The sequence below is a fragment of the Cygnus atratus genome, chromosome 8 (assembly GCF_013377495.2).
Source record: "Cygnus atratus isolate AKBS03 ecotype Queensland, Australia chromosome 8, CAtr_DNAZoo_HiC_assembly, whole genome shotgun sequence".
Classification (NCBI taxonomy): domain Eukaryota; kingdom Metazoa; phylum Chordata; class Aves; order Anseriformes; family Anatidae; genus Cygnus; species Cygnus atratus.
Window position 1 is genome coordinate 29,743,615 of NC_066369.1, and position 21,878 is coordinate 29,765,492.

General features: G+C 40.9%; 1 protein-coding gene and 1 long non-coding RNA gene across 4 annotated transcripts; one reads left to right on the forward strand and one right to left on the reverse strand.

Annotated features, from left to right (window-relative positions):
- Window positions 1-285: 285 nt before the first annotated feature.
- Window positions 286-20,055, reverse strand: TM2D1 (TM2 domain containing 1). 2 transcript variants are annotated; one of them, XM_050712204.1, is made up of 7 exons: window positions 19,833-20,055; window positions 18,779-18,848; window positions 16,791-16,899; window positions 12,490-12,581; window positions 8,966-9,039; window positions 7,636-7,754; window positions 286-1,521 (listed from the first exon to the last, which is right to left on the reverse strand). In XM_050712204.1, the coding sequence occupies exons 1-6, from the start codon at window positions 19,995-19,997 to the stop codon at window positions 7,644-7,646; spliced, it is 621 nt and encodes a 206-aa protein (XP_050568161.1). In that variant the 5' UTR covers window positions 19,998-20,055; the 3' UTR covers window positions 286-1,521; window positions 7,636-7,643. The 2 variants fall into 2 exon arrangements, with proteins under 2 accessions (XP_050568161.1, XP_050568160.1); XM_050712203.1 differs by lacking the exon at window positions 286-1,521 and having other exon boundaries at window positions 5,973-7,754.
- Window positions 19,962-21,200, forward strand: LOC118256930 (uncharacterized). 2 transcript variants are annotated; one of them, XR_007708596.1, is made up of 2 exons: window positions 19,962-20,100; window positions 20,920-21,200. It is a non-coding gene; the product is annotated as an uncharacterized LOC118256930 (long non-coding RNA). The 2 variants fall into 2 exon arrangements; XR_004781394.2 differs by lacking the exon at window positions 19,962-20,100 and adding an exon at window positions 20,130-20,634.
- The last annotated feature ends 678 nt before the right edge of the window (window positions 21,201-21,878 follow it).

The following is a 21,878-nucleotide window of genomic DNA, read 5'->3' on the forward strand; positions in this document are numbered from 1 at the left end:
AGCCGCAGCATCGGGAGCCACTTTTCCAGGCTTTTTCCCTCGACACTGTCTGTTACTGTGACATCAAAATCCAAGCTAAGCACTTCTTGCCAAGGATGGACCAAATAACACCATGGAGCCAGTATCATCTCAGGGGAGACAGCTCACTGTCTTATTGACAAATTTAGTCACTACAAATCCAGGCTTAGAACACAGTCCTTCCCTAGCCATAATCCAGCGCTTGCAAACTGTGTTTAACCACTGATGAACTAAAACTTCAGTTTCCAGAAGATAATAGCACATCCATAAGCATGAAATTCACTTTTATTAGATGTTTAGAAAGATTCAAGTGCTTCCACATTTAACTTAACATCAGAAATTCCCAATCTTTGTATGAACATACACAGCACGTGCATTGACACCCTGGCACGCAAACCCCATCCTCCAGCCCAAGGTGGGTTTTGGCGTCCTGGTCAAGTTCCCCTTACCCCTGAAACAGAACCTGTAGGCTCATGGCAAGCCCAACATGAGCTAACCTGAGGAAAGGGGAAGGAGATGGAAGTGGGGAACGGGGTAGATGGCCACAGTTTATCTATTCAAGGAACAGCAAGATGAAAAAAAAATCCACAAACCTTTAATTGTGAATGTAGAAGAGGGACAGTGATGTAACTGTTCCCAGGGAACACTATTCTTATTTTGTAGAGGGAGGTGAGCCAAGATACTTAAGCTCTAGAGAACCTTTAACACAGGAAGCTATTTATCATAACAAGCTTGGTTGATACTGCTCCCATACTGAACCAATTAGATTAGCCTATTTCGTCATACTTCATAACTTGGGATGATAGGTTTCCAAGCATGGTACAGTGCAGTAATTGAATTTTGATCAAACACACATGGCCCATAACCCAGTATGTGAAACTTTCAGAACAGTTCACAGCTTTTAAATATCCAGTCAACATGTTGCCAAAAGTACAGGATGTACTTGATGCAAGTGGGAGAGGAGGGGGGAGCACGAGTCCACGCCGTAACTTGGTACAGCTGTAAAACAAACATTTTTTTGTTCCGATTCTGTTCCTACTTTAGCAAAGGAGCTGGGAGGAAGACAGTGAATGTCAAGTAAGTCGTTTTTCTCCCCAACCCCCACGCCCCCCAGGCACACATTTCCCTTTTAACATTCTTAGATTACCACAACCTTTTAAATTCACTATACTGTACTTTCATACTGTATTAGACACACCAGCAATTATGTTTGTTAGCATGACACATCCATTGCTTACACTTAGTTAACAAAATAACTTAAAAGTCGCATGCATCATCCTCTTAATAGGGTTATAATCAATGGGACCATGGAATGAAAGCCCTAAAAATTACCCCCCACCTCTGCATTCCCCAGGCTTCTGCCTCTGCCAACACAATCCATATGTTGGGCAGTCTCTTCGGGCTCAAGGCGAACACCCAGTCAGTTCTTTGCAGTCAGCGGTCTCCTCTTACACGTTCTTGCTGTTTTCCCCACAGTAAATCCAAGGAACTTTGAAGAAGGTTCTGTGTAAAGGAAACAGAACGCATTAATAATTTCATTCCCACCACTCTCCTGACTCGGGGGCAAAGCACCCACTGCAGAACAGGTTCAAGACAAGGAGCCTTGTGCTAGGCTTTATTCTGAGCGAGTCGTGGCCAGCCGTACCAGAGCTGCTCTCTGGCCCACACCTGGCAGCCTGGCACACTTGAGCAGTGGGGCAGGATAACCCCAGCCGCTGCATGGGGCGCTGCCAACTTCCGTGTCTTTCGAATGCTTCGACCTGAAAGGCAGTCGGAGGCTGTGCAGCTCTCCCAGCACCTCGGGCATCTCAGCTCCCCAAAAGGGAAGCACCAGGGCAGCCAGCACCTTGGCTTTAGCTGAGGTGGTGCAAATGACATAAAAGCTGGCAATTACTGCGACAGCCCTCCGAAGAACGTAGGTTTACCCGAGTGCTTCTGGTTGCACTCCGTGGATCAGCTGCCTCCAAGACGTCTCACACACCTGCTCTGGAGTACAGCTGTGTAAGAGAAGCAGCCACAGGTTCCAAGGGGAGAAATGGTGCTTTCCAGAGGTAACAAAACGTGCATCTTGCTCAGTCCTGCCACTGGTTGGGGACAGGTACATTGCACAATTACAGCCCCCCCATCTGAGACAGAGTGCAGGAGGATGCACTGGAATCCTTCTCCCTCCCCGCCCCATGCCTGACTAAGTTATGATGCTGCAGAGAAAATAAAAAGAAAAGAAGAAAAAGAATTCAGTGTTAAACTTATCAAACTTGGTCCAAGTTTCAGCTCAAACCAAGGTTAAATAGGCCTGTTCTAAGCCTCTTAGAGATAGGATTTATATAGTAATTACAGTAATGGAAACTGATCTTTATAATTTTTATACTGCCTAAAATTCTGCTGTGTCATATACATCTGCAGAGCCCGAGAACTGTGCTTCTCGGAGAGAAGCACTGCAGTCTTGAAAGCAGCCATTCAAATGTATAATGGAGAATTATCAGAGCATGAGGACGTCTGAGATATAATGAACCACGAAGAAGCTGCAATCCTGGAAAAGCAAGGAGCACATAGTTGAGAAAAGCAGCATTTTTAAACAGTTCATTTTGTTGAAAGTTTACAGAACTAGATCTTCATCGCCCATACTACAAACAGTTTTGGGAATGCCCCTTTTATTTTTATATTTCCTTTATTTTCCTTTGGTACAGTTTCGGGTCTAGAGTGAGACCACAGTGCAAAATGCACCTTGGTCAGACACAATCCCCATGCTCTTTCCAGTTTTCTCTGTCGTGCAAGGAAAAATGCAGGAGTGCTAAGTCTTTGCTGTGCGGTAAAGAACAACTTCAGGAGATTTGGAGATCTGATAGGGGGTTTGGCTCCACCTTCAGGAAGCAGAAGGCAAAGAGACAACATAGTTTTAAGTTTCAGACATACTTTCTGCTGAAACTAAAGCCTACAACCCCCTCTTATAAACATCTATTCCTCCCCAACGTGTTTTTGTTTCATACATATAAAAGATTCCCTGATCTGATGCCCTGACATTTCCACACATCTGATTCAGCTCTGAAGAGCCCAGCTCCTCCTACAGCTTCTTGAGAACTTGTGGAAGGATGTCCAAAAACAGCCAATACGTGAACAAATAGAGCTGAGATATGAACAAAGGACAAAGAAAAGCTGCTTTGAGGTGAAAAAAAAGTTGCCACACACAGGATGTTGTAGTCCTGTTTCAAATATTATCAGCCATTTACACTCTCGGTGCTAAGGTTTCCATGGAGCATGAAGTTTTCTCTGAGAATTCACAGAGATTGGAAAGGTTCTCTGGGTAACACAGACGGACTGAGAGGAAGAAAGCTGGAAGAGTTGATCACATTTCAGTCTAGCAAAACACATAAGCATATGCCTAAAGTTAAGCTTTTTTCTCCCCAGATTCTGGCAGCAATTGCAGAAGATGCAAACAGACTAATCTCTTGTATTTCACCATCAGCAGACTGATGCAGCTTGAAATAACAAACACCCAGAACACAGTAGCTGGTTAAAAAGTGTGATTTAAATGAATTAAAATGCCACATTTTTTTAAAAAGCCACATAGTGACCATTTATAATGACGAAAATGGCAAAGTAGTTAGAGATGAGGCTACACTGAGTTTGAAAGACTATGATGTTATCAGTGAAATAACAAGAAATCACCCAATTAGTGACAGGCAATGGAAATGTACAGTTGCTTGCAAAATCTTGCCTTTGGCATTTCCCCAAAGGGGTGCGCAAGTACCCAACCCAACCTTATTGTAGCCAACATCATTTTCTGGAGGAAACACGTTCCAAAACTGCAGAGCAAGCAACAGGAATGGCTCTCAAATGGAATAAACACCTAATGAATCTAAAAATAATAATAATAAAAAACAAAAACACTGAGAAGAGATGGGAGAAGACTGAATAGACAGAGCCGTGTAAGCAAATACAACTGAATATACTCCTGAGGAACAAAGGAAACAATTCTTGATGGGGTGACAACAGATGTTCTCCAAAAAAATTCTAACGGAGCATTTCAAACACAAAGACCTTCCTGTGGAGCTGAGAAGTTTTACTGGCAGACATGCAGCAATACATCTTCGGAAACATAACAAACCCTACCATTTGAGGTGCTATCAGGTCCTGAAAGCAGCAGTGACATCTTCATGTAGTAAGTGGTGGGCGGTGGTAGAGAGGGAAACAGTTAAGATAACAAAATACTGTCACGGGAAGTTGCTATAGCAGAGTCTTGATTTAAACGGCTGTAGGAAGAGCTAATCAGAGAACTTGGTCTAGAATAGCCTTTTGAAAATGCGCTCTGTACTCAAGTGAAAGATACACAGATCGACCTAATGGAATAACTACAATGCAGCGTAATTTATGAATCATGTAGTTTCACCTAAGTACAACCACTTGTACTGTGTGAGTGTAGTACACAAAGTGCCCAAGGCCAAACGTTCCTACTAGCTGCTGCCTCTCCACATCATGGTTAAGCATATTGCAGAAAATCCTAAAACTTAGACTGAGTAAAAAAAAAAAAAAAAGGTTTATGGAGCCATTTTTGCAATGACTGAACTGCACTGGTACTTTGGGAAGATTTGGATTTAATTCCTAGCTTGGATCTGCAGCATCTTCACTGAATGGCTTTATATAGGTTTTTAAATGTGAGGCACTTCAAAATTCTTTTTTTAAACTCTGGCCTTTACTTTTTATCTTAAAAAAAAAAGAAAAAGAGCATAAAGAATAATACTTCTTTGTCTTGTTGGAATGTTGAAAAGATTCCTGAATATCTGCAAGGCAAGCAGATACCATTTTATCTGGGAACAAGGCAGGAGGATGACATAGTACATTGTCTAATTGCTTTCAGTGCTTTGCAACTGTTTTTAAGGAAAAGCTACAAAAGAGAGATTATTCCAGTGCAGTAAGAGCAATCGGAACCACAGAAACACTAAGATGGACAACTTGATTGACAGGTGAACACTAAAGCAGGCAGCAACACAGGAAATCATCATAGGACAGACATTTTGATAAATATTACTGTAGCCAATTTATTATTAACACAGTGGGACAGCTTTACATCTTGCATCACACTTTTCACAGTCCTTATGGTAAACATGCCATATCTGACAATTACAAGATGAAAACAAAAACCTCACTAACTCTCTACTGGCCCTGCAGCACTATCTACTCGCTCAGTTAACCCTCTCTAAACTTCAGCTGTGCAACGAAACGAGGGTGTTCAGATACACAACATAATTCGTATCGGATCCAATCCAAGTTGCAAAGCTCGTGCCATCTGTGACACTGATTTCTAAGACTTCACATAAAATGGAGATGGTTGTGAAAGAAGTGGAAAGGTGTTAGTACAGGACGGAGGACCAAGTGGAATGCCATCTAAAGGGAATTAAAATAAAATCTTGCTAAGGCTTAAAATACTGTTCTGTCTGGTCACCCTTGGCTCCATTCTTACTGCTATGACCAAACAGGGCAGTCCGGAGCAGAACGGGCACTGGTAGCTCTAGCAAAGGATTGGGATGAAAGAAGCCCACAGTTTTTTATTCCCTAGATTGGTTGTGGATACATGTTCTGTTTCTACAGAAACACTGTAAATTAACTTGGAATAACCACTCCTCTCTCTGCTGGTCACTTTGTTTCTGGAATTAACAAACTATCCAATGGACCTCCTAACTAATCATATTTTCATCTGATTCTCACAAAATAGCCCCCACATTCTTTTACGGATAACGAAGCACAAGATGGACTGCTGCAGTCACTAAGTCAAGCCCTCTACTACTTGTACACATGGAGATGCATTTTAAAATGAAATCTTGTGTGACGAGTTCCCCAAGGGTTGTTTTTTTTGTTGTTGTTTGTTTTTTAATTGAATTGCATAGTGTCTTCCTATTTTCAGAGCTATATTATCAGCTTCAGGGTTAAAAAACAAAAAGCAGACGAGTCACAGGATGATCTGTGCCATGGGATTTTATTTGATTCAAACATTTATTTTCCATCCATTTCCTGTCTGTTTTTGCAAGTGCATATTTCAGGAAACAAATCTGACATGCACAAAGAGCATTCAGTGAAAGACAAAAAGGGAGATGTGACAAATATCAGGCAAGCGAACAAAGCTAACAGAGTATTCTTGTCTCTCTGAGTCCACAAGCAGAATTCACGTTAGCAAGTGTTCCAAAACTATGTCTGAGTGAAGGAAAGAATTAATGTTAAGCAGAAAGTACTGCAAGTGGTTGATTCTCATTATGTGATGTGTCAGATTACACTGATTTGCAAAAAAAACTTGATTTCTTTACAAAGCTTTCAATGCACCAAGTCTTAATGTAGGTTTAAAAGAGATTGAGAACATGAACTGCACTTTAAAAAAAAAAACGATTTAGCAATCTGATTTTTGTATTCCCTCAGAAATACTTGTTGTGGACACATTAACATTTCATCAGAAAACCAAAAGAATAGCCCAAATTATTGAAAAAAATCAACACTAAAGTTTATATAACATGGATTTCTCGTTCAGTTACTGCCAGTTTCCGTAAGAAGATGAAGGCAATGTTTAAAGTTGGTCAAATAGCATCAAGATTCTGTTGACATACTTCCTGTCGCTTTTATTTGAAGGAACATTCATGTAAACCTTAGTTGTCCTAAAGAATTTAGTTTAAATGCTTTAAGAATTTATTCTTTATTAAGAAATTACTTAAGAATAACAAAGTTTATTTCACTGGAACACAACCGATTAAAAAGAAGAATATTTTAAGGACTTTATTAACACAAAGAACTCATTTTTTGACATTCCGTAAACCATACATACCAATTTCTTTTCAAGAAAAAGAAGGTATGTCTTTCACTGCGGATGGTTGCAAGGGAGTAGAACAAACAAATCAAAATAATCAGAGCATTTATGTCCTATTCTAACCTCTGTGCAGCCCAACATTCATTCACCTTCCTATTTTGAGATGTGTGACCCATGGTTCTATTTTTTACGTCCACTTATTCGTACTGGTCATCAGCATTGACCAGATTTTTCAGCTTCACCAAAATTTATCTTCAAGCTTTACAGAAAGAATACTTTCAATTAATAGGATTTCACTGGATGTGCTGGCGCAAATTTTAGGGCCACTTGGATTTTAACTAACAGGGTACAAAGAAAGGCAGTTTCTGTGGTTTGGGATATTTCGGTTCACTTCCAAACCGCTACACACAGTTCCAAAAACAACCCCCAAGTGTAATCCTGGCCCGTCCATGCTAAAACTCTCATCAGTTTCAATGGAGTAAAGATCAGCATAGTTGTTCTGAACAATCTTTTGCCTCACTATAACCCTCTAAATTATACTGACTGAGACACAGAACAACACTAGCGCAAATTGCCCAAGTCTGCGCATTTCCCAGTGGTACAACTTCGCAACCTCGTACACGCTCACAGAAATAGAGCGGTCAAAGAAACTTGGCGCCTTTGTGGTAAACTCATTCACTTGATGAATTTTCATCTTTTGTCATCTTTGTTCAATGGACATTTAATATTCAGTTCTGATGAAGTGTAATTAATAAGTCATCAGCGACTTCAGTGGACGACTGGATCCATCTGTAAAATAAAATGTACTTATGCATACACGAGACACTTACTGCCGGGGTTAAGGGTAGCTCTGCATTTTCCTGAATGTTGCGTTGGTAATCGTGAGCCGCGTGAGCCTTGCTCCGTAGTAGTCTATAATGTAACTAGAGCCATCAGAAGGTCCAACAATCTATAAGAGAAAAAGAACCAAGACTTTTCAATATAAAGTAAAATATACACTTTGTGCTAATGTCTCAATTACTGCTAATTTTCCCATCATAAAATTAGTCATGCTTAATTAGTCAAACAGAAACTAGATTTATTTTGAAGTTATGCTGTAGTTTAACTATTTTAGAGAGCGCTGTCTCAGACTGAGCATTTCCCTGGGGCTTCTAATCAACCAAATTACACAGCCAGGCGCTGGTACTAGGTTAAGCTGATGAGGATTTGAGTCACAAAATCAGGCTTACAAATGAATGGGCTCCAAACCGCTTTTCTTGAACAAAGAAGGTAGGTAGGAGATAATTAGGTTGATGACAAGTATCTTTGAAGTACTGCACAGGTAAGAAAGAGAGACGGAGAGAAGATCATGGCTTTTTTGTTCTAGGAATGTTAAATTGATATAGAGTCACTAGGGAGATGAATAAGGGGAGATGAACGATACTCTCAATTGTGTCTGTAAGCGACATGAGGCAAAATCACAATGATAGTGTAAAAGGGAACTTGTGGATACATTTATTTTAAAAGTTAAATATTTTTCTGTAAACCCATATAAACAATTTCTATATCCTCAATGCATTTTGAGTTCATCATGGGAAATGCATCGTTTGTGCTATATGGATGCATTGTAAAGCAAGACAATTTGGCAATTTCATGATGTCACAAGAGGTCACCCCAGCCAGGGATTTAGCCTCCAAAAATCCTACAGTAACAGCTCTTGGGTGACACAGGACTTATATTTGAAGAGGCAGGGGGAAAAAAGTGGCAATGTCTTCTTTCCTGCACACTGTCTTGAAACCCCAACAACGGGCTCCATCAGCCCATGCAAACGCAGAACTTCAGGATTCTCGGAACACCAGGACACCTCTCCTGAGAAGTCTAACACTGTCTCTCACAAAAAGAGCCCACAGGCTCTGACAAAGTCAATTTACGGTGAAACAGCTTCCAAACTATTCGTTATAAGTATTGAGAGATAGCTAATCTATCTAATTTTTAATACAAACAACAAATATATTTTGTATCTGTATTTTACAACATCAGTCTATAACCACAGCTAAAATAAACACCTTGATTTTTCAAGGCACAAAAGTTCTTAAGGCTAAAATGCTAACAAAGAATTAGTAATCAATCAAAACTTTAGCAAACGCAGATTTGTATCTTGCTTTGAAAGCACTGACTTACCTGCATTGAAATAAGTATGAAATCAATTAGGCTACCAATTCCACAAAATCCTACTGTGCAGAACTTTAACAAACCTAAAAAAAAAAAAATGAAGTCTGTATGTCGCTGGTTGCAACCACCTTCCAACCCTCCATTATATATACAGGTCTAGAAATAGAACTGAAGTTAAAGATCATTAATTATCAGGGAATTATGAATATACTTTTTTTTTTTTATTTCTGTATCCTGAATACACTTGAAAGATTTTAAACTAACAACAATTCCTAAAACAGATAAATATTCTTAAACAAGGCAAGAGTTGATAACCAAGTTACTGGAAAATTTCCCTTCTTTGATCAAACAGAAAGAGAGAAAAGAATCTCAACTTGAGCCACAAAATTTACTTATGAATAGAGGGAGACTTTTTATCACCTCATGAGTTGCTGTACACAGTGATTTGATTTCAGAACATGCTACTCTGGCAAACCATTTTAGTATCACTTTCATATTTTTGCTGAAATAGGAATTTATTTTGAATTTATTTATACACATATATACAGAAACACTTTTTAAGCAGTATTCAAAAAAGTTTGTTTTTTTTGTGCAAATAAATGAAAGATTCATAGAAAATATAAGGGAATAGCAACTAACAGATAAATGTTTCATGGGAAGTTGCAATGAAAGGCAGACTACTTTTGGTGTTTTCAGAAGACAACTGATTTAACTTTTTTTTTTATTTAGTATCAGTAGTTTCTTGTACACTGAGTATAACACATTGAGTACTGTATATATTACAAGATAACACTTAGCTGAGCTAGGCAAACATTGATGTTACTTAGAGATTAAAAGGCATTCGTCTCTGTACCTAGGAACAGCCAGTATGAAGAGGAATGCCTATCTGTTGCACTTCAGTCAGTTCTAGGCTACACTATTCAGGGGAAACACAGTTCCCTACTAAAAAGGGTATCCTTACTGTGCTTATAGGGACCAGCACACTTCTGAGGCAAGAAAGAAGCATGTTGGTACCATCGGCCAGCATAGCATCTCATGGCACCTCTTCCCCAAGGGAGCTGGCACAGCAACAAGTTGTGTTGTGCTGCATAGTGCCTGACAATGAAAAAGCACAGCAGTTTTCCAAAGGATGAGCCTGCTGTTGCTCAAATACCCGAAGGTCTCCTGACTTCTGTCTCTTCTTCTTGGTTCCCCCTCTCTCAGAAGCAGCAATCTGCCCAGCACACCACCTCCGCTCCCCGGTGCCCTGTCTGCGTGGCTGCATGTGGAGGAGAGGGGTGGGGTAGCTGCTTGCACACTGTGGGAAGAGCATCCTGCTGTCTGGAGATAGCTCCCATATTTGACAAGATGAAGCTGGCTGATTTATAAACTCTAAGGAGGCCATTTACCATCATTCCATGGACCGACGGTACAGTCAGAACAGTGAACATACATCTAATGACCAAGAGGATGAAGGAGTAATAGCAGGATGGTCTTCCAGCTGATTAAAAGAAAAGCCTACGTGCTTTTTTTCATATTACAACTGAAGTCATGTCACTTAACTGTGCAAAACCTCAGTGTATCAATGTTTAAAATACCTCATTCCCAGAGGCTGACGTGTGAGACTTGCAGCAGCCAGACACGGTTTGCCTGGCTATCAGTACTGGCATAGCGTAACAAAACAGAAGGGAAACAGCCAGCTAAATAAATACTAGCCTTAGGAAACGGCAGTTAAGACAATTAAATAATATCAAATCTTTGGTGAACACGTTTACTTTGTTGTTATTATCTCTGAATCAAGCGCAGTCAGCATTTAAAATACTTATTTGTGATGCTTATTCTGCCACCTCCTCTCAAGCTTCGGTCCTGGACCTCACCCTCAGCTGGCACTTTAGGAACCCAGCAGACCTCCCTCCACTGCTGGTCCCAGCTGCTCCAGTTTACTTGAGGAACTGGCTGCATCCCGCGGAGCCATTCTGCAGTACGTTACTGGATGCAGAACTGTTTCTGAACTTGGCATACATTTCTGGAGTGCAGGGTAAAGTTGATTTTTTTCTTCCTCCTCACCTTCCTCCCCACAAGCAGATCACACTGTGAAAATAAACTGCTCTAAAGCACGGAGGGAAAAAGTAGTGCTCTTAGGCAGTAATAACTTCTGGTTTAGTTCACAGTGTGTGGGAGAGGAAGAGGTTGCCTTCCTGGCTTCTTCACGCTCAGTATTTTTGTATTGTGTTTGTATTTGTGCTCTCTTTAACCAGAAGAGAAGGAAAAAAAAAATGAAGGAGCATTTACAGTCTTCATTATTCTTGCACAAAATATTTCAATGTTATTCCCTTTCTTCATCATTTTTGCCAAAGTATGGACGACCTACAGAAATATTTACTACAGTCAAGGAATCCAATCTACTGATTTTATTTCTCTTTTCTGCTCTGACCTATTTGCTTTTTTCTTCTTTGGCTTTCAAAAGCTTGAAAACTTTTCTTTAGAGGAGTTTAATTTTATGTCTATTAACTCTGGTTACTGGTTACAGTGTATGCCAGCGGAGTTAGCAAACATGAGCCATACAGAACTTCTATATAGGAACAGAGTATTTATAAATCTACAGTACCGGAGTATATTACAAAAATAATTACTGCTAATTATTATTCCAAATCCAGTGATATAACAAAAGGTGCACCTGAGTGACTGATTCCCAAAATATACCTCTTTGTGAAACAGACGGACAAAATAAGTGCTAATTATAGAATTTCAAGGAAAAAAAGACACAGGTGTTAACACAAGATTAACTGGAAAGACAGATAATGGTATTAAAAAACACAAGGGTTTCTATTGGACGGGCAGAAACTCAAATCTCCCAGCTGACAGTAACATGTATAGTTTTGTCCAATTCACTGCTCCACGCTATCTAGACTTTAAATTTACTCCATTTGTCAGGCTCAGAAACAAAGAAAATCCAAGACAGTAAAAGTAGTTCTAACATACTAAGATATTTGCATTATTTAAAAGCTATTGGCACCATCACCCTGAGAATCAGGTCCTAAAAGCAGTAAGCAGAGGTAGTTCTTATTAAAGGTCCCAGCTTCTGCAGAACTATTATTAATACTATGAGCTACCTTGAAGGTATGCATTTGCCAGAACAAATTCCATATCCCAAAACACTAGCTTTACTGTAAAGTTCGTCCTCTATTTTCCTGTTAAAATCAAGCACCATTAAGTAGCTGACACATCAGTCAAAACCACTACCGTTGCAGTGGCTCACAGAGAATGCAGCGCTGAACATCAGTGTCAAGCAAACGTAAAGCAAAATGAATGACAATAATCATGTTTGCTTGTGAGGCAACTCTATATCCATTTGTCACCACTCACTCCAACAGCACGGGAGGCAGAGGTATATAATCCAGGACTTCATCTTATTTGCAATGAACTAAGGATTCTAGTTGTAAATACAAAAACTATGTCAGTCAGCACTTTTTATTCAAAATGTAAGTATACACAAATAACTCAGTCATTACAATACGCTTTAACTCAAAGAAAAAAACAAGAAATAAACTTACCTAAGGCAGGATAGCCTAGATAAAATCTATCTGCTCCCAACCATCCAAGAAATAAGGACAGAGCCACTGCCACTTTGTAGGAGTATCCATTTCTGCCAAAAGAAACAAGGAATGTAGACAGTAACTGCAAGATATATTCACTCATAGTTTTGAGAATTAAAGCAGTGACTCACTTGCCTGCTGCTTCAGTTAAAAAAACCAGATTTGTTATTTATCTTTAATTAACAGAGGCAGAATTGATAATGTTACGCTTTCAAACTTGCTAGGCATCCTCCATAAAGCAACCTCAGCTGTCACAACTCAAGTACGCTCTTGCAGAATACCGATTCTTATGACTCTTATTCTGAAATTAAATCATCATTTCTTGTCAAGAAAGACATAATTCAGTTGCTGATCCATTCCCAGTTTTACAGAGCACTTCCCAATCATTCAGCCCTGGAAAGCTGAGAGATGCGCGCGTACTGTCTGTAGGCATTAGTCCCACACCCAGCCAAATAGAGAGGAACAGGGTAGACAGGTGAGATGTCAGCAGAGACAGTAATTGCAATGAGATTTGAAGGAGAAATGAACCATGGCCACCGGCTGAAGAAGCCAGAAGGATTCAACAAAGAGGGTAAGACATGTAACTATCCCTGTGCTACACACTGAGGGCAGTAAATGGCACGCACTCGTGAATGAAAAGAACTGCGAACTGCTCAGAGATGCACGGTAGTAGACAGACACCTTGAAGTTAAACGTCCCGTGGTTAGCCATCCACAACACACAGACACAACAGGCTTCCTGAGATTTGTACTGACTGGCACCATTCTTGCCACCGGTTGGAGGGACGTGGCCACCTAACCATTAGTAATCTTCAGTCGCTACTGATCGGGGCTTTGCACTAATAAGCAAGCTAGGAACATCGAGCTACCAATTCCAGAGCCATCCTTTGCTGCACTGGTGAAAAGCTAGCTTGTGAAAAGAACAGAAACCCAAATCTAATTAGAACTTAAAAAAAATAATCAATAATTCACTGCTCTGATATGTGCACTAATATGTGCCAGCAATTACTTAATAAGCCCAAATTAAACTCTCAGTTGACAGCTGAATAAAACAGTTTCACAAAAGACAGTAGCTGAGAACGCTCCAAGCACCTTTATTAAGCACTTTCAATGCCAAATAAAGATCTACATTTTTGCTTATTATCTAGATTTACTGACTTTAAAACTTAATGGCAACATTAAGTGATTAAACCGTGACTCTTACCTCAATATTTGTTACTTACTGCTTATTAGCAACACAGAACATACCAGGCATTTCTGGAACCTGATGTAATGCAAATTATCAGCTTTAGAACTGCCATGTTTCCACTGTAAAGAACACTAATTGTTTTATGTAGAAGTTGAGGTAAACTGTTGGGAAATGTTTATCAACCAAAAAGTGTCAACAAACCTTTCAAGGACACTAAAGCCTAGAAACAGCTTTTGCATAAAAGGTGGGAACGCAATTTAATCTGAGAAGCTTCTGCTCAAAAACAGTCAGAAAGTAAACTTAGCACTTGCGTCTGCATTGAGATGCTGTTAGAGGGAGAGCAGTCTGCAACTCCAACAACACCAACCTGAGGGGCAGAAGAGATCTAGTGTGAAGTGGAAGCACGTTAACACTGTAACAAGGCTGCCTCCACTCTCGTCCTTTGTCTTACTCATTCTTTCAGATAAAAATATGTTCTGAAGAACTAACCAGCAAGCAGGAAAATAACGCTTCCTGCTAATCTAAAGGGATTTCTACAACTGGGTAAAAGGTGCAATTTCTTTTCAGTTGCTCCTTGATTTTTCTCTTGCTTACCAGCCTCATCCAGCCTTTTTCTGTACATTTCTCGCATTTGACACGTAAACACCTTTTCCTCCTGCTCGCTATGCCAGTTGAAACTACGCGTAGTACTGCTACACGTGCCAGTGGCCTCTGTGCTCTCTCAGGGTCTCAGCACTGCTCAAAGACCTGTCCACACAGAACTTCAGGGCTTCCGCAGACTGCCATTTTATGGACTCCTTGCTTGGAATAATGCTGCTGGAACAGGGGACATTTCAAGCCTGCAGAATCAGGGCCTGTGCATATTAAGCAAAATGCACGACAGAGTGACAATTTGGGAAATTCTAGAACCTGGCAAAAATCTACCTCCAAAACACTAAATTAAAACCCAACGAATCCCAAACCCCAGTCCTTTGCTGTTGCAACCTCAGTAGTAATTACAAGCTTTTCCTTGAACAAATACCAGGAGCAACTGAGGAGCAAATAAACTTGAACACATCCTCATACACAGACAGAGCAGGATCCTAGACCTGCAACCTAGACTGCTGCTAAATTAGCTTGTTGGCTAAGGACAACATGCTGATTTGCCCCTTCCTAAAGCTAGGGATAGAAATTAACCTGCTGTCCCTACACATGGGCAATCCTGCTGCAGGAAAATGCCTACTTAAACCAATTTTCTGGTTAAATGACGTGCAGTCATTTTTGACAGAAGACTGATAGTTTTCATCAAAACCCAGATGTTGGAAAAATCTCCAAAATGCAAAAGCGCAGGCTTATTGGTGTAATATCAGGGTAGATATTCTTGCTTTAAATAACATTTCTGAGACTTAGGTAACATTCAAAATACTTTATAAAATGCTGTTATATTGAACAGTGATTAGACTTTTTAAACACAAATACATATGAAAGGTGGTAATATTAAAATATTAATCTTGCTGCCACTTTTACCTGGCTTTGGTGGTTTATCAACAGCATGCCTGCATAACTCCTCCTACGTTCTCAGCTGAACTTTACTAGAGGTTTCAGCGAGCCCACAAAGGGTCCTCTTACCCCTGTGCCACACAAACAGTCATGGGACTGGAAAAGCCATGGCAAGTTATTTTGGTAGTTTAACCACTGGTGATTTCATCACAAATAATAGCCACCATAAAGTAATAGACAACACAAGAATAACATTTTTCTGCCTACATAGATCTGTGTGTTGTTTTTTTCTTTTACTTCATAAAGAAAACACAAATTTTAAAATGTTTCTAAAAAGTACGTTAAACCAAAAATATATACAAAAAAATCCAAACACAAGAATAACTTTCTATTTTAAAGAGGAGGCAATTTTATTAAACTAGTGTAGCTCATCTTATTCTCAGTCCCCATCACAGATGGGACTGAAACGCAATTGTTTCTGGACAAAAATGTGACTGAAGTCTAGTTTGCTAGCATTTAAATTTGATTAGATGTAATAATATGTTTTCTTCAATTTGCTGAGCTTTGACTGTAGAGAAGACAAAATACAAAGAAAATATTTATGAAACTAAGAGGCAGAGCTGCACTTCTGAGCTAGGCAAATTATTGAGCAGTAAGTACCGCATCACTAGGGTGATAAGGAATACTCAGCAAACATTACAACTAGAGCTGTAATTTCCAAAGATTCCTCAGTTGGACAAAAGGAAAAGGCTCCTGTGTGAATGCCACAATAAGCAGAGACAAATGGTACTGACAGGTGTTCATTGATCATTAGCACTGGCCAGTTGGAACATCTATTGGTGTCCAGAGCTTTCCATCGCTCACAACATGCTCAGAAAAAACAGGTCCATCATTTTCAAGTTACAGAAACAGGCTCTTAAAAGACATGCTGGACTTGATTAAATACAAAAGTTATTTAAAAATAGAGAACAATTCCTGTAAAAGAGATTTTCAGGGTACTGAAGAGAGACTTATGCTCCCCCAGTATTTATGCATACTACAGCTTAGGGTGCAGCTACAGGCACACTTTAATTGGCGTGAACCAGTGCTGCTGCTGAGCAGTGCAGCCCCTTCCAGCCCTCCTCCATCCATCTCTTATCCTTGAGTCGCCCTCATCCCTGTGCTGGCACAAGCACGTGAAGGGACTGTACTGTGACTCAACCTGGGGAACCGATCCAATCTAGTTCAAACCCACATCAGTTCTCTGATTTGGTGTACAGGAGGGGATGTCAGGGAGAGGGATGGAGAGGAGTCCCCCTGCTGATCTTAAGCATGTGTGAAGTGTGGCCTTAGAATTTGGGGCAAATCTTTGCTGGGGTACACACTAAGGTAAAGTGAAGACAGAAACATAACTAAACAAACAAAAGTTTCCAGCACAGAGACAGATTTACTTACAAACATGCATGCTGTATCTTTATAATATTTATTTGAGGATGAAGTAACACACGTACGGAACTCTATCTTCCTCCTTCAGCCAACACACCGTACCATTTTAGAAAAAATTCAATGTGAAAACAAAGATAAATTATTACAAAAAATAACAGTGTACTTACACATTGCGGCATGCAATAGGCTTGTAAAATCCAACTTCATGTCCAGTAAAGACTTTTTCTACGCCAAGGTGATCTTTACAGGTTATATTTGGTGCTGGCAGACACTGAACTGAGGACAAAAAAAATTATTTGCAATTAAGCAGTAGCCGACCGGATATTGTGGCATTTTCCCGACAACACAGGTAAAATAAACAAATGAAGTTATACTGTGCAACAGTCTTGAGACACAGCACAGTGCACACAGGAATGATACTTTAAGTATATTACTAAATACATCTAGTAAAAGCCTGCGATGTATTACCACAATATTAGTCACTCTCTACTGTTTTAGTGAGTTGTTTTAAAGGGGAGAATTCCAGTCCTTTATACACTTTGTAGTAGCTTTCAGTACTTGTGAGACCTGTTGATTAGTTCTAACTGAACTGCTAGATGGGCTCAACATTTCTTTCCTGATTTTCCAGTAATACCCAAAGGAAAGAAGATGAGGATTTGGATTTATTTATTTTTTAAAATATCTATCCACATTGCGTAGGACCATCCCAAAAATTAAGTTAAAAATTAAGTTCAGATGGTCAGTATCTGTAACAGGGGGAAAAAAAAAAAAAAAAAAAAAGCTATGTCTGGACTTAATTGTCATAAAGTCATACATGGATGTTACTGATCAACATGCCTCATCTAACACAACTACAGAAAGCAACATTCTTTCTCTTCCAAAAATTAAGCAAAGAAAGCAGTGCTTTCTATTTAGAAGAAGCCCACAGCAGTTAAAATATTGACACAGGGAAGGACACTGTTTTCTTGTCAAAGTCATGCCAGTACGGCTCCAAACCCGCTACTCTATGAGACTACTTGGATGCTTTGAATTAAACCCTTACTTGTTTGGATGATGAAATCCAGAAAGATGTTTAGAGACTGTAGTGCTTCAAGCATGAGCTTTAAGACCAACTTTTTATTACTTAGATAATACTGATAGAGGAAATGACTCATACTGTGAGGACAATCTAAAGACTGCTGTATGTGTAAAAATTCTATACAGATATAGAAATGAACACGTTAATAAATTCAGCAACCTCCCCCACTCTGAAGCAAACGTATGGTATATTAAATACAATCATATGGTTAGACGCAACTACCAATGTGAGTTGTGATCAAACTACAGAATATTCTTTGGCTCACTGACTGCCTGTCTATAATCAGGGACACTATATCAAAGATGATGTAAAGGACTGAATAACTTACAGGGGGATGTATTTTGGAAAGTACTTTCATCCAGTCTCTGAAAAGTACTTGGAAAACCTCCACTATCCCTAAGCATCCCAATAAAGAAAATTATTTAGTGTTTATACACAGTAAAATCTGAAAGACAACAAGCATACGCGTGCATTTTAAACGAGTGTACATAAAGCAAATTAGCTAACAAAGAGACCATTTACTTCAATGCCTGCGAACACCAGAAAAACTAAACGTATGTAATAAAGCAAGCGACCAATTTAACTGCGTTTCTGTTGTACTCCAAAGAAAATCTGAATTTAACATCAAAATAAGCGTAACTGCTTTCAAAAGAGACCCTCACGTCACCAAAAACTCTTGATGATGGAAGGCACCATCCTTCCTTAAAAGAATTTTTAAGATTTTGAAGGTTTTGAGGTTGCTCTGCCATATGTCAATTCTTCTAAGTATATGCAAAACTGAGTAGGACAGGAATGGTTTGCTCTAATCACAGTAGTGAAGGACAGGGCCTAGAAGATAACATACTTTGAAGAGGTTTACCAGAAACCTCACTTAAAAAGGTACTAATGAGAAACAACGTATTTATTCATTTTCAGTGAAGTATCCAATGTACGCAAATGTTTCAGGCTTTCACACTAATGACATTACTAATCCCATGTTTTAAAAGCTCATCTAGCAGATACATAAATGCATGAATTAAATACTTCCTTGGAAAATGTAATTACTGTCAATATATGTTAGAAATTAGAAATCCTTACCATACGCCGTGTGATTTGTACAATTCATTGGTTCTTGTGTACTATTGTCTATTTTAGGCTCATCACACATATATGTTCAGGTAATTGAGGAAAACATTTTTCATATCAAACACTACAACACGTTTAACATTAATTTATTCCACCCTCTTTAACCTCTGAGGATTAAAGATGTACCTTGATGTCAGTTTTCCTCCCTCCCCATCCCCCAAAATAGGAACAGCACATTACCATAGAGCAAATCTGCTAATCCAATTTAATACATCAATATATTGCATAAGCTCCACGTTTAATTAGTGCTGCAGTCAGCACTACCTAAGGGAACTACAATATTTATCAGTCACAGTCTCTGTATTTGAAGGCGACAAGGTAGAACCCCAGCCTATGCTTCCTTCCTTATTTTGATACCGGAGTACCTTTAAACCAAGGCATTTGGTTGAGAAGATTAAAGCTACAATAACAAACAAAATTCAAAGAACACCTAAAAACGAACATCGGAAATGCCAGGAATTTGGACTAAAGAAAACGTGAGCAGGAACAAATTTTCTGAGGTCTGAACTCCCACGCTCAAGTAATGCAGGAGATGAAGTTTGCTTTTTTTCCAAGCTTTGCTTTCCTGACATTTTTGATCTGCAGCCACATCACCAACGGCCAGCTGCCCTCACCAGCCATTTCCTCGGGAAGGCCTGACGCGCCTCTGGAAACAACTTGCAGCTTGGGCTAACACCTGAGACCTTCTCGCTTGGCTGGGGGAGGCAGACCCGATATTTTGGGAAGCCACTGGCTCTCACTTGAGTGTCCTGAAAACGAACACAAGAAGGCGAAGGGGCAGGAGGGTCTCCCATCCCACGGGATCTTCTCGTTGAAAACCAGGCGCACCCCGACCTGCACACAGCCACACGCTACGCCAGCCCCAAATAAACCTGTGCCACCACACACATCCTCCCTGCCGCTCCTTCCAGCTCGGGACCCGAGGGTGTCCCTGCCCCCGGTGCCCCACAGCCGCCAGCCCCATCATCCCCACAGCCTCTGTCCCCCCGCCGCGGCCGCGCTCAGGATATTGCCCCAGCCGCAGCTCGTCGCACTTGAGCGGCGGCTCCGAGCTCGCTGCTGCCCTCACGGCTGCGAACCAGAGGAAGAGGAGGAAAGGGAACGGGGCCTCGGCCACCCCTCGCCACCGGCGCCCCATTCCCACCGGCCACCGCCCCGGCCGGGCGGCCATCTTGGGAGCCGCGGCTGCCGTCAGTGACGCCGCGGGGAGGAGCGGCCCCGCCGCCCTGCCTCCGGGGGAGCCGGCTCTGCGAGCAGCCCTCAGGATGCCGCAGGTGCCGCTTTTATTTATTTATTTATTTATTTATTTGGCTCTTTCAGGGGTTGACCTCAGCAAATATGGCTCCTGAGGCAGCTCGGGGCGGCGGTGAGGGCACAGCGTGCCCCTACCCAAGATGGCGCCCGTGCAGGCCTGCTGGGCTCGTACCCTGAACAAAGATGGCCGCCGGCGAGGACGGTGCCTACCTGCCCTTACCCAAGATGTCGGCCCCGCCTCAGCGGGGCGGTGCGGGGCGACATGGGGCGGTGAAGGGCCGTGAAGGGCCGTGAGGGGAGCCGGGGCTACTCTCTGGGGGCGTCTTCCACTCCGGGAGTCGCCTGGAAAAGGCTGGCGAGGGCTGGGCTCGGCCGGGTGAGAGCGGCGTGGGCAGGCGGCTGGAGGACAAGTACGGGGCCGGGGTGCGATCACCGGCGTGAGGGCCGGGTATGGCAGGCCTAACCTCCCGCCTGGTGCCCGGGAGCGTCCCGGACGCTGTCCTGGGAGCTGTGGGTGCTTCGAGAGTGTCAGAGAAAATTCCTCAAGGTGTGAGGTAAAGCGGCTGGCCTGTGCCCGCCTGTCTCTGCCAGGCCCGGCTAGGAGAGCCCTTGAGCCAGCCTGTGTTTTCATGTGAAATTGTGATTGTATACTGTTAGAGTACTTTCACTTTCTTCTTTTTTCTTTTTCTCTACTCTTTCTTTCTCTCTCTTTTTTTTTTTTTTTTTTGAAATATGTGCAAAATACCTGGAGCAGGTGAGCTTTATCTTCATCAGTGTTTGCTCCTTGTAAGGTATTTTGTGGTGATTACCAACCTTTGTTTTTTCTCACTTTTTTAAAGGTTATTCCATATTTTTCTAGTGCTTGTTTCTGAAAGCATCAGTTTTCAGCTGTGAGCTGCTGGGGATCGCAGACTGTTTGAGATGAAGAGACCATTCAGTGGTGAACGAACTTGGGAAAGGCAGCACTACTGTCAGAAGTTTTCATCTGCTCTAGAAGCATTTCCTGAAAACCAAATGGGGACCTAGAAACTTTAAAAGATTGGAAACAACTCCCAGGTGGTATTTAAGAGAATGTCATTATTAACCAGCCTTTCCTAAAGTCTTCTGGTTTCACCAGTGATTATTTTTGTGGATGAATGGTGACTTATGTATGAGTCTGTCAGTACCAATGAAAGGTCTGTTATGGCCCCAGGTGCTCAAAGAATCAGTAAAAATGTTGATTTAAAATATATGGATGTCTGACAAAGATCTCAGCAATATTTCACATCACTGGCTGTCTAACAGCTTTTGGGAGATTTGTGTAAACTAAATTGGCAGTCTAGAATTCAGCAGATAAAGTATGCAAATGAAAATTGACATTCCTTTCAGCAATTGGAAAAGAAAGGCCAGGGACAGAGTGCACTCTGTAATGAACCCAGCCCTCCGAGAGATCGAGACTGAGGTGCACTGATGAGAAAAGTGCTTAGCTCTTTTGTCTACGTTGTATATCTTGGATGGATAAATACCCCACTTGCTGTTCATCACTGTCAAAAACATTGTCACTTCTCACAAGCACTACATTAATTAAAATTGAGAGTAAGGACTGGGAAGTTAGGCATTTGGAATCTTTTTTTTTTTAAGGATGAAATGATATGTCCTTAGCATGTTATATGCTTTAGTGCAACTGCTATTGTTTTTTTGTTTTTTTTTTTTGGGGGGGGGCATTAGGAAGAAGGGAAGTTGATTCCTAGTTAGGAGGTGAAAATTAATTTCAGTACCTTTTGTACTGCCTATCCTATGCAACCAGCAGGGTTGTGTG

What these genes read in the sequence shown, in the direction of transcription:
- TM2D1 (XM_050712204.1), bottom strand. Translation starts at nt 19,997, where the DNA reads ATGGCCGCCCGGCCGGGGCGGTGGCCGGTGGGAATGGGGCGCCGGTGG. An exon ending in CCTATTGCATGCCGCAATGT is followed by an intron (nt 12,582 to 16,790) that starts GTAAGTACACTG and finishes TTCTTTTGGCAG; the next exon opens with AAATGGATACTCCTACAAAG. An exon ending in TCTAGGCTATCCTGCCTTAG is followed by an intron (nt 9,040 to 12,489) that starts GTAAGTTTATTT and finishes TTTTTTTTTTAG; the next exon opens with GTTTGTTAAAGTTCTGCACA.